Genomic DNA, 10,961 nt, shown 5'->3' on the forward strand with positions numbered 1-10,961 from the left:
CGATGTGAAGGCGGGACAGAGTCAGCATCTTGGTCTACTGACAGCTCATTGTTTACAGGATTTTATTTTTATTTTTTTAGCCCGACTTTTTAAAGTAACACTTTAAACAAAATAATTCGTTAACATTACTCGATGTAATAGTTAAAACAAACAACATTTTTTTTTAAAATAATAATTAGTCTATAGCCTGTTGAAAATATAAGTGGTTTTCAAACTCCGGGGCTACTGGTCGTGAAGTTATGTTTGGGCCCTAAACCTATACACTACAAATGCCCTCAACTAGAACATCATTATGGAGTAACACAAAATATAGTAAAATATTTAACTATGCTTTGAGGTTCATATAGCCTGTAGTATAATTAATACTGTATGCATATGTCTATAGTCAAGGTTTAGATATAATAGTCTTTAAAATACAACAGACAGGGCTGCATTTCTAGATAACAATGGATCTTTGAGCTTAAGAGCATTTTCTACGAGACATTTTATGATCGTTTGTATACTGTTTCACTTCCATTGCTACTTGGAAAATGTAGTGAGCTAAGCTAACAGTTAGTCTTCATTATATGAACTGTCAGTCAAGCAGATAGTCAGGCATAATAGTTAAGTTTAGTTGTTTATTATACTTTTCTGCATTTATTAATGCTAATTTCAACATTTACTAATGCATTATTAAAATCAAGCTGTTTGTTAACATTAGTTAATGCACTATGAACTAACATGAACTACAAATGAACGACTGTATTTTCATTAACTAACATTAACAAAAATGAATAAATACTGTAATAAATGTGTTGTTCATTGTATGCTGATGTTAGTTAATACATTAGCTAACATTAATGAAATCTTACTGTACTATGCCTATATAGTTTTACCAGATATATAGGCCTAATAACTTAGGCTATGTTTGCATTGTTGCATGTGCCATTATATTATTTCACATTATTTATATATTATTTGTTTCATCAAAATCAACTTTAAAGGAGCCGTATGTAGGATTGTGGCCTAAACTGATACTGGAATCACTATAAAAATACTGTAGAGCGGTGTATTCCCTCCCCCACCCCCTGACTCGAGGTTGCCAGATGAGCTGCAGGATTCAGCAGAAACGTAGGCAAGTGACGAACAGACGTACACATTATGTTTTTTTTTCTTTTTCTGTTAATTATGTTCATGCTTCATGAGAGATATTTTGATAAGTAATTATGTATTTAAAAAATGTGCTAATTGTCATTAGTTTAATATAATTGTAAAGATGTATGCTCATATGTGAAAGTATAATCGTAAGGATTTATGCTCGTAATGTTGTTTTCCTCAGCGTCTCAGCATAATGACAGAGAAACGGGCTCCTGTAATGCATTGCTAATGTTAGCATACGTCCATGTGAGCTAACGTTATGTTACTTTGCACAAACATGCATAACTTTGTTCCACTGTCATGAATATATGAAATGTCCATTGACATCAAGTACAAGTTAGCCAAGCTTACCTGTCCAGGAGAAAATTAGCAATGTGTTCAAATTCTTCTCCGTTTTCAGCCTTCTCCATCTTTCAAAAGCATCTCCAATACAAATTCTGGTTTTATTTCTGACTTTGTCACGACGAATTTCTGAGGTCTTTTTGATTTAGTAACATTAGACATAGAATGGAGTTAGGGTTGGTTACAGCAAAGCTGGCAACACGGATCCCGAAACACTACTGACTTCGTGATTGGTAGATAGGTGGAGGGAGACGCATCAGGCCAAAACACAAAATGACAACAACAACATCAGTTGAGGGCTGCAAATCCACTTTTTAAATGACAATATCCTGGCCGGACTACTATTGTCAGTGATATAAGTATTTGAAATGAACATGATTTCTTAATGTCTATTGACACATCAGGGCCATTTTATGATTAATTGAAATAGAGTTCTTACATATACAGCTCCTTTAAATACGAAGTTTTTGACCAGCACTACTGAGAAATGTAATTAAACTAGCGTCACTAACGTAACTAGTGACGCTACTGCCCATCACTGGCTTTAAGTGCTACTATTGCTAGCAATTGCTATACGTTAGCTAAGTGCTGAAATGTCACCTTAGAATATATATATATATATATATATATATATATATATATATATATATATATATATATATATATATGGGTCATTCTACAGAAACGTCAATTTTTCTGTCCCTAGCCTTTACAGAAGTATTAAAATTGAAAAACACATTAGGCTTCCAATTTATATTATATTTTATTCGTAAATATCAAATATATGATATAAATGGCATAATAAACGAAATGCTGAATAAATATTATAAAATATATAATGAAAACAGTGGTCCCCTGAAGTTGTGTCACGAGTGTTACTGTTTGACAAAAATCTGTTATTTTTAAATAAAAATCACACCGATGACATAATTTTACTTCCTCCTTCCTGTTTTCTAAAGATCTATCACAATACAAAGTATATCACAATTGGGGATTTGTGTTACTGTACTGTTTTTATGCATTAAATAAATAAAACATATTCTCCTTATTTCTCGCATTTTCATTATTTTTCTGACTCTAAATACATTTGCAGAAAAAAAAAAAAAACTAGAAAAAATAGTTGATAAAATCTTTTAAGATTGATGAAGGTAACACCAGTAAAAAAAAAAAAAAAAAAAAAAATGGTACATGTGGTCTTGAAATAACTGCAAAAAAACAAAAAGCAAAATCCTTCAAGTGTCATTTATATGCATTCATAAAGTCAAAAGGTAATCTAATAATGTGGTCTAAGTTTATATGTTAGTAAAATAAATACATTTTAAGACATTTTGCCATACCAAAAGTGGACGTTTCTGTAGTATGATCCATATAATAGTGTATAATATCTATATAGAGACGTTATTTCCTGTTGCCGGTTTCATGCAAGTCATTGACAGATCCCCCCTCCGAATAAAGTTAAAGGTACAGCTGCCAATTGTCCTGCAGGTGACTGCATAAATCTGTCTTTTTACGATGCAACTAGGGATTCACGATTATTCCAAAGCACTCGTAAATCTACAATGATTTTCAAGTGCTACTTAAAGGGGTCATATGATGTGATGTCAAGTTTTCCTTTCTCTTTGGAGTGTTACAAGCTCTTGGTGCATAAAAAGATCTGTAAAGTTTCAAAGACTAAAGTCTCAAACACAAAGATATATCACGACCAACTCCCCCTAAATGTTCATGCAAAGAAAGAAGGCTTAGCTTTGATATATATAAGTCATTATAATCAGTAATTATGTCCCCACTGGATGCAACAAATGCCTCATTTGTAAGGGGATTTATTGTTTTTGTCTTGTCACTCTGTGTTCTAACCGAGAGAAAGTATGGTAAGGGGTTTAACGTTTCCGTTACATGCGTGAGGCATTCGGCCAATCACAAAGCACTGGAAAGCTGGCCAATCAGTGCACACCTCACTTTTCAGACCGATGAGCTTTGTAAAAACACGACTCTTTTAGAAAGGCGGGGCATAGAGGAGAAACAATAATGTACAGTATGTGGAAAATAATGTGCTTTTTGAACCTTAAACCGCATACACACATTGCATTACACCAAATACACAATATAATGTTCTTTTTAGTAGCATCATATGACTGACCCCTTTAAGTTACAATGCTTTTGGGAAACATTTTTACAAACTTCTTAGGCTTACAAAGCTTTAGGTAAAGACAGCCCAGGATGTGTTCTCTCAGTTGAGCGATCAAAACCCTGAAATTACACTGAGCATTTATTGTCATAGCCTAAATGTGTCCTCTTTTGTCAGATTCTTAAATTGAATCAATAAATTCAATCCGAGGAAAAACCATGTTGGCTATTAACAATCAAATTAAATCACCATGAACAAAATACATAGCGCAGATTCTGCATAAATTAGGATGAAGTTACCCATCAACTGTTTGGAAATAAAATGTTTTATTTAAATTGTATACTAATTATTGTTCCTGATTAGTTAATGACTAATTTAAGAACTAGCCTAACTAATTTCGGTAACACTTTTCAACAAATTTTGGTCTCAGTTGTCAACAATGGTTAATGCTTTAGCTAACATGAACTATCAATGAGCAATTTGTTCATCTTTGTTAATGCTAGTTAATGAAAATGTAACTTTTTATAGGCCTATAATTTTCACAAGCAAGTGGTACATCTTCAAATCTAAGTAGCTACTATTTTAACATATGCAGAAATGCACTCTTTTCAAAATTGTTAGCATATTTTTAATTGTTAGTGCAAAACACAACATCAATATCATTTTATTTTCAACTACATTAATTTTTTATTACTTTCATAATGCTATTACTATCAAATGTACCATTTGCGTCTCTTCTCTAAAGCATATGTTTCATTTAAACTATCTGACCTTAACTGTTGATCAATGATTATTTCTAGATTCTGAATAGAACTAACTCAGAAATGGATAACCAAATATGATAAATTCTCAGATGAAAACCACAGTGTTCAAAGTGTGTGTGTGTGTGTGTGATAGAAAGAGAGTCAGAGAGAGAGAGAGAGAGAGAGAGAGAGAGAGAGAGACATTTGCAATTTGTGAACATACAACACGACAGACTGTGTAGAAGGGAGGGGAAACAATCAATGAATGTGTGTCCAGATTTATCAGAGATGCCCAGATTAAGGCTTCTCAGCTCAGTCATATGGCACAGTGAGAACATCTAGGCTACTGTAATGGTAACTCATTTAACACAAAGCCCATGTCACATATTCAGTGCACCTTTTGAAAACACACTGAATAGATATATTGGATTTTTTAGAATAATGTCTTTCCTATGGAGAGTAAAAAGTAAAAAAAAGGAATAACTGTCAAATTCTGTCTACAACTGAAGGCCACACAAGTCCTGGAAAGTTTGCCAAGCCTTGCCTTGTTTGTTTGCCTTGAATCTATTGAGATCTCGAAGCGGCAGACAGGTGGCAGCACTGTATAACTGCTGTCTGCTTGAGTATTTACTGTGTACTGTAGCCCTATATTTTACAGTATAGTGTCAAATTAATAACATATTATTGCTGAATTCTGGGACTATTGAAAGGGTAAATCTGCGATAGGCTGTTTGTGATTTTTCTTTAATATGTGAAGATCTATAGCCTATAATCACGACGTTTGTGTAGACGATAAATTCGTTCATTTATATGCCAAAACAGATCAAAACAGTCAAAAGTAAACTATTCTTACTCTAATCTACAATGTACACATGCTATATATATATATATATTTTTTTTTTTATTATATAATAATAATATATTTTTTTTATAATAATAACGCAGTATAGTACAAAGTTTGAATTACCTACAAATTTACAGAGAAAGCTATATATATTAACCCACTGGCCATTAAAATAGATGTTTAATCATCGCTTTACTTTTACTACAGAAAAAGGGGCATTCCCAGAATTCCCTGCACCTATAGCAGTTGAACTCAATGAACTCGTCATTAGAGCCTATTTGGAATTCCACACAAACCGATTTTATGAAGTGATCTTCATAGCGAATTTAACAAATATATACATTAACACACTTTAATTACATGTGCATAATTGGAATATATTTGCGATGCGTAATGCTTGTAACACCATCACTTTATTTCTGCTTTTATTAGCCTATACTGTTTTTTATTTTTACTCTAAATAAGAATATAATAATAATGATCATATGATGATGATGATGATGATGATAATCATAATACACAAAATTTATCATAATGGCATGTCTTAGGGTGTGTGTTATTTTGTGTGACATCAGCACTGCGCCAAAAAGGACAGTTCCACCCGCTCGCTGCTGCCGACATTGTTTTCACTGATCACACCTTCCTCTGGCAAACAAAAATCACTCTTTGTGCCTTTAAAAGTTAAAAATAACCTACAGATCAGCTTATTTGTCGTATTTTTCGGAGTCTGTCCATCTGAAACATCTGCAGGAGGGAAGGTTGAATGCGAGGAGCAGCACGGGTAAATTATTGATTGGGCCGGTCCTGCTATAAAAACGAAACTCCGCCTGGGTTCTGCTCATTGTCTTCAAGACGCCAAGATGAGCTACGGATCCGACATCTACTCTGCCTCTTCCTATCGGAAGATCTTCGGAGACTCTACCCGCTTCTCAGCCTCTCCATCCCGGCTGAGCAGCTCCCGGAGCGGCTTTAAGTCTCAGTCCGCGACCCGCACCAGCATCCCCAGCACCTACAAGCGCAGCACCCGATCTGCCTTCCCATCTTCATCTTTGACTCTGGAAAGCTTCGACTTCACCCAGAGCACAGCACTTAATAATGAGTTCAAAATCATCCGTACCAATGAGAAGGAGCAGATGCAAGGACTCAATGACCGTTTCGCGATGTTCATCGATAAAGTTCGCAATTTGGAGCAGCACAACAAAGTGTTAGAAACCGAGCTCGTGACCCTGCGACAGCGCCAGACAGAGCCGTCCCGTCTGGCCGAACTTTACCAGCAGGAGATCCGAGAGCTGCGCTCCCAACTCGAGGAACTTAACGCGGAGAAGAACCAGATGATGTTCGAGCGCGACAGCATTGAGGAGGACATTCAGAAACTCCAGGAGAAGTTCGAGGAGGAGATGAGAATGCGCGAGGAGGCTGAGCAAACGCTTAGAGCTTTCAAGAAGGACGTGGACAACGCCACCATGGTGCGCCTAGACCTGGAGAAAAAGGTCGAATCCCTTCTGGACGAGATCAACTTTATGAGAAATGTGCACGACGAGGAGGTTACTGAACTCATGAACATGATCCAGGCTGCCCAGGTGTCCGTGGAGATGGAAGTGGCCAAACCCGACCTCACCTCCGCCCTCAAGGAGATTCGCGGCCAGTACGAGGCTATGGCGAATAAGAACTTGCATTCCGCTGAAGAGTGGTACAAGTCCAAGTTCACCGACCTCAGCGAAAAGGCCAACAAGAGCAACGAGGTCATTCGTGCTAGCAGGGAAGAGCTCAACGAGTTCAGGAGACAGCTGCAGTCAAAGACCATCGAGATCGAAAGCCTGAAGGGCACCAATGAATCGCTGGAAAGACAGATTCATGAGATGGAGGACAGGCACAACGCTGAGGTCATGGGCTTCCAGGTTGGTTTCATCAATTTTAACTTTCACGCATATCGGTAAATATTTTCACTTTTTTTAATCATTAAAAACGCTGCGAATATTAATCTTCTCTTAAAACAACCAATAGTTATATATTTTGTTTTAAAATCGAATAATCATCATATTTTGAAACATATATGCTTCTGTGAACTATACTGCAGACAAAAGATCCCAGTGAAATGGGCGTGACCAAAGCAATTGACTTTGGTTCTCTGTCCATGGTGCTAAAATGACTTCAGACAGTTATCAGACTAAATTAAACGAACAGCCTATATCGGATATAAATTATTTACTATTATCATCCAATAATGATGACAAAATGTCACTAAATAATTAATATAAGTGCTTTAGGCCATAAAAAAAAAACTTTTCCACAAGCATCTTTCTTTCTTTCTTTCTGCAATGGATGTGCAGAGTCTCAAAATTAATGATTCTTTATTGAAATCATTGGTTTCATAAAGAGCCTTTAACATCTATGAAGCCTTTCCATTCCATAAAAGGTTCTTAATAGTAGAATTTTTTTAGAATTTTTTTTTTTAGAATTTTTTTTAGAATGTTTTGTTTTTCACACAAAGAAAAATGATGTAAGAACTTTGGGGAACAGAGAATGGTTCTTCTGTTGCATAGCTAATTTCCCTTTGGAACCTTTATTTTTTTTTTTAAGTGTATGGAAACATTTCTATTGTCAAATCAAGGAATTCAGTATAAATGTAGCAGTTTTTGTATTATAACTGTATCATGTCACATCATCCAGGATACAGTTGGGCAGCTGGAGAATGATCTGAGGAGCACTAAGAGTGAGATGGCCCGTCACCTCAGGGAGTACCAAGACCTGCTGAATGTCAAGATGGCGCTTGACATAGAGATAGCTGCTTACAGGTAATAAGCAATACTTGTTATTGATATGTGAATGTGAATGCATAGTGAAATCTGTATTCTGTCCATTCTTTATCAACATGTGACCTAGAATTAAAAATCAAGAGGATTGCTTTAATGTTATTAAACAAAAGCTGTATTCCATTGTTCTCTCTTCATTGTGTATAACACTATACATCCACCACTCCCTTCCTCACCACCGTTTCTTTGTTCACCTTCTCATTCTTTGTTCATCCATCTCAGGAAACTGTTGGAAGGGGAGGAGACACGTATCAGCACTGGGATCCCCTACCCCACCCCTGCCTCAGTGTCCAGCTACAGCTACCTGTCCCGTATGTACAGCAGCACTAGCACTAGTGGAAAGAAGGAGGTCAAGGATGATGACGACAAACATCAGCAGAGCAACAAACCCGGCAAAGGCTCCTCCCAGTCTGACGACTCCATGAAGAGTGACACAATCGACTCTGGAGATGTGAACCCCACCAACCAGAAAAACTAAATGTCTCAACCCTCTTTCTCTCTTCCTCTCCTCCCTCTGCCTTCTCCATTACCCTCTTTTTCCTTTTCCCAAGCAACCCCCCTCCACAAAGGGGGTCTCAGAGAGGAATTTCAACTTATTCTCCACTAATTCACTTCCCACTCAGTCACGGTGCAGCATTTCTTCTGTAGCAAACCACTAAATACTCAATACAGACTGTTTGATGCATATATTCTCTGTTTCTATCGTCACATTTAACTGTACTATAACAGGCTTTTCTCAGCACATTGCATTAAGGAAATGTCTATGTGGTTAGCTTAGGTGAATTTAGCTTATTGTGCTGCATTTTTTCCAAAAAAAACAGCACAAAACTTGACTTGCAATAATATTTTCTGTCTTGCAATATAAGCTTGTTGTCTTTGCATCATGCCAGCCCTAGTAAAAATGGCATCTTGGAATATCATCGCATCAGAATTGCATCAGTTTCTTGACTCCAATTATCTTCTCGGTATGTTCATAATGCTAAAAAATACAAAAAAGTAAAATAAACAAGTAAAAATAGGAATCCAGAACTATACATGCATAGTTTTGGAAACACTCCATACATCAAATTCCTCTCCAAGACTGCTCTCGATTCCATTTTAAACATACAGTATCTCACCCACTTGCCCTTTAAAGTGACAAGGATTTGAGCCTAATAGCGAGTCCTCACTGCATGAGGTGTATCTGCTCTTTATATGGTGACTGTACAGTATGTGGGTCCTACAGAAGTTTACCTACACATTCATAGCGGTGTGCTTACGTAAGGCTGCATTAGTTCACCAGCCAACTCTGAGAACAAAATATTACACAGTACTGCTGAAGCCTGCGCTAAATGCTTGTGATTAATACAAATTCTGACAAACACTTTATAGTCAATCACGTCAGGGCACTTAAATGTATGTAAACAGCATCTCATTCATATCAGTTTTCAGAATGAAGGGGTATGGTGGAAAATAGGAAGATATTGTGATAGAAATAATAGAATAAAGATAGTTTGAATCCAGAATTGGTTGTGTTTGGCCGGATGATACAAATATTATGAATTTATTAGGGAAAGTAAGTCTATATTTAGAATTTAGAAAATGCATTAACATTTCAACATTTTACTTGTATATTTGTGGATGCCTGAAACACATTTACAGTATGGAAACACAGTTACTAACACAACGTTTCACAATGCATCTCAAACACCTATACTTCATACTTCAATCTATTGTACTTTCATACAAAGAAGTCACTGTCACAGCAAACCTCCATTAACTATGGGTCAACAATGAATCTCTTTGGTAAATTTATACAATTTTTGTGAAATAATTTCAGAACACTTCTGCTACACTGCCAGGTTTTAATACCACTTGCCTCTATGTCATGACTTTGGTTAAGCCTGACTTGCTGCACTCTTTCTGTAGACACTTTGAACAGTTGGATATAGTTGGGCTTAATTCACTTTAAGGACTGTATGATGGGAACCAAAGTAAATGGAATTCTGTCTCTATTGGAATCAGTTTTTCTTAGCTGCAAAGGGAATGTCAGGGCAAATCTAGAAATTTGTTTTTACATTCTCACAGACGCTCCTTAGGCCTGGTAACCTTGTCATGAAAATCTGAACATTTTGGGATTTGCTCTGCTATTTTTGGGAGAGCGAAAGGAGATTGCAGAAATCATAGTGACACAATGTAGTCTGAAGGAGAATTTCAAACTGCACTGCCACACTTTTGCAATCAACATCCCTCAATAAAAAAGGCAACCCACAATTACACCAATAACAATCTGTCTAAAACATGCTACTATTTATGTATGAACGCTCTCGGTTAAAAACAAAATGCCTTAAGCCACCAGCAGCTTTCTGAATCTGGCAAGGTGTGCATTAACCTGTTATTTCTGCTAAGGATGTGACTTTATCTAATGTCTAGGGGCCACTGTGTACTCGATGACTGAAAACTTTAGAAGCTGAATGTAGTTGATGTAATTTCTATTTAGTCATTATCTACTGCTGTATGGCACATGTCCAATAAAGACTTGACGTTATGAAGCCCACCTTGATGTGTCTGTCCTTGTTAAATTGAATGTGATTTCTTAAAGCTCGAAGGAAATGGCTAGTGAAACTGTTACAGAATTGATGACAGATATTGTTTTCTGTATCAAGCATTATGAAAATGAATTAACTTTTGCACTCAATACATTAAGTGTCAATATCCATTATATTACTGTGTGGTTTAAAACTAAACTGCTGATGCATATCTATTATATTACGGTCAGCCACTTGAAATATGGGAAATAATTAATTCTGTCAACTTTCCAGTCTACCTGAAAGGTGACGAGATATTACTGTCTTACATTTCTTGACCTAAGTGCACTAAAAAAAATCTATATTAATTGTTTGTATTCAAGTCAAAAAGTAGTATTTAGTATCAACAATTGCAGGTTATCACTATTTTCAATGTGTGGATGAAGTAAT

The 10,961-nt window shown here is 36.2% G+C and overlaps 1 protein-coding gene across 1 annotated transcript; it reads left to right on the top strand.

The window, feature by feature from the left end:
* Positions 1-5,774: 5,774 nt before the first annotated feature.
* On the top strand, positions 5,775-10,531 carry LOC113106451 (alpha-internexin-like). The gene is made up of 3 exons (XM_026268386.1): positions 5,775-7,089; positions 7,862-7,986; positions 8,227-10,531. Exons 1-3 carry the CDS (start codon positions 6,052-6,054, stop codon positions 8,480-8,482), a joined length of 1,419 nt encoding a protein of 472 aa, XP_026124171.1. The 5' UTR covers positions 5,775-6,051; the 3' UTR covers positions 8,483-10,531.
* Positions 10,532-10,961: the final 430 nt, after the last annotated feature.

This window comes from Carassius auratus, chromosome 1 (assembly GCF_003368295.1).
Source record: "Carassius auratus strain Wakin chromosome 1, ASM336829v1, whole genome shotgun sequence".
Classification (NCBI taxonomy): Eukaryota; Metazoa; Chordata; class Actinopteri; order Cypriniformes; family Cyprinidae; genus Carassius; species Carassius auratus.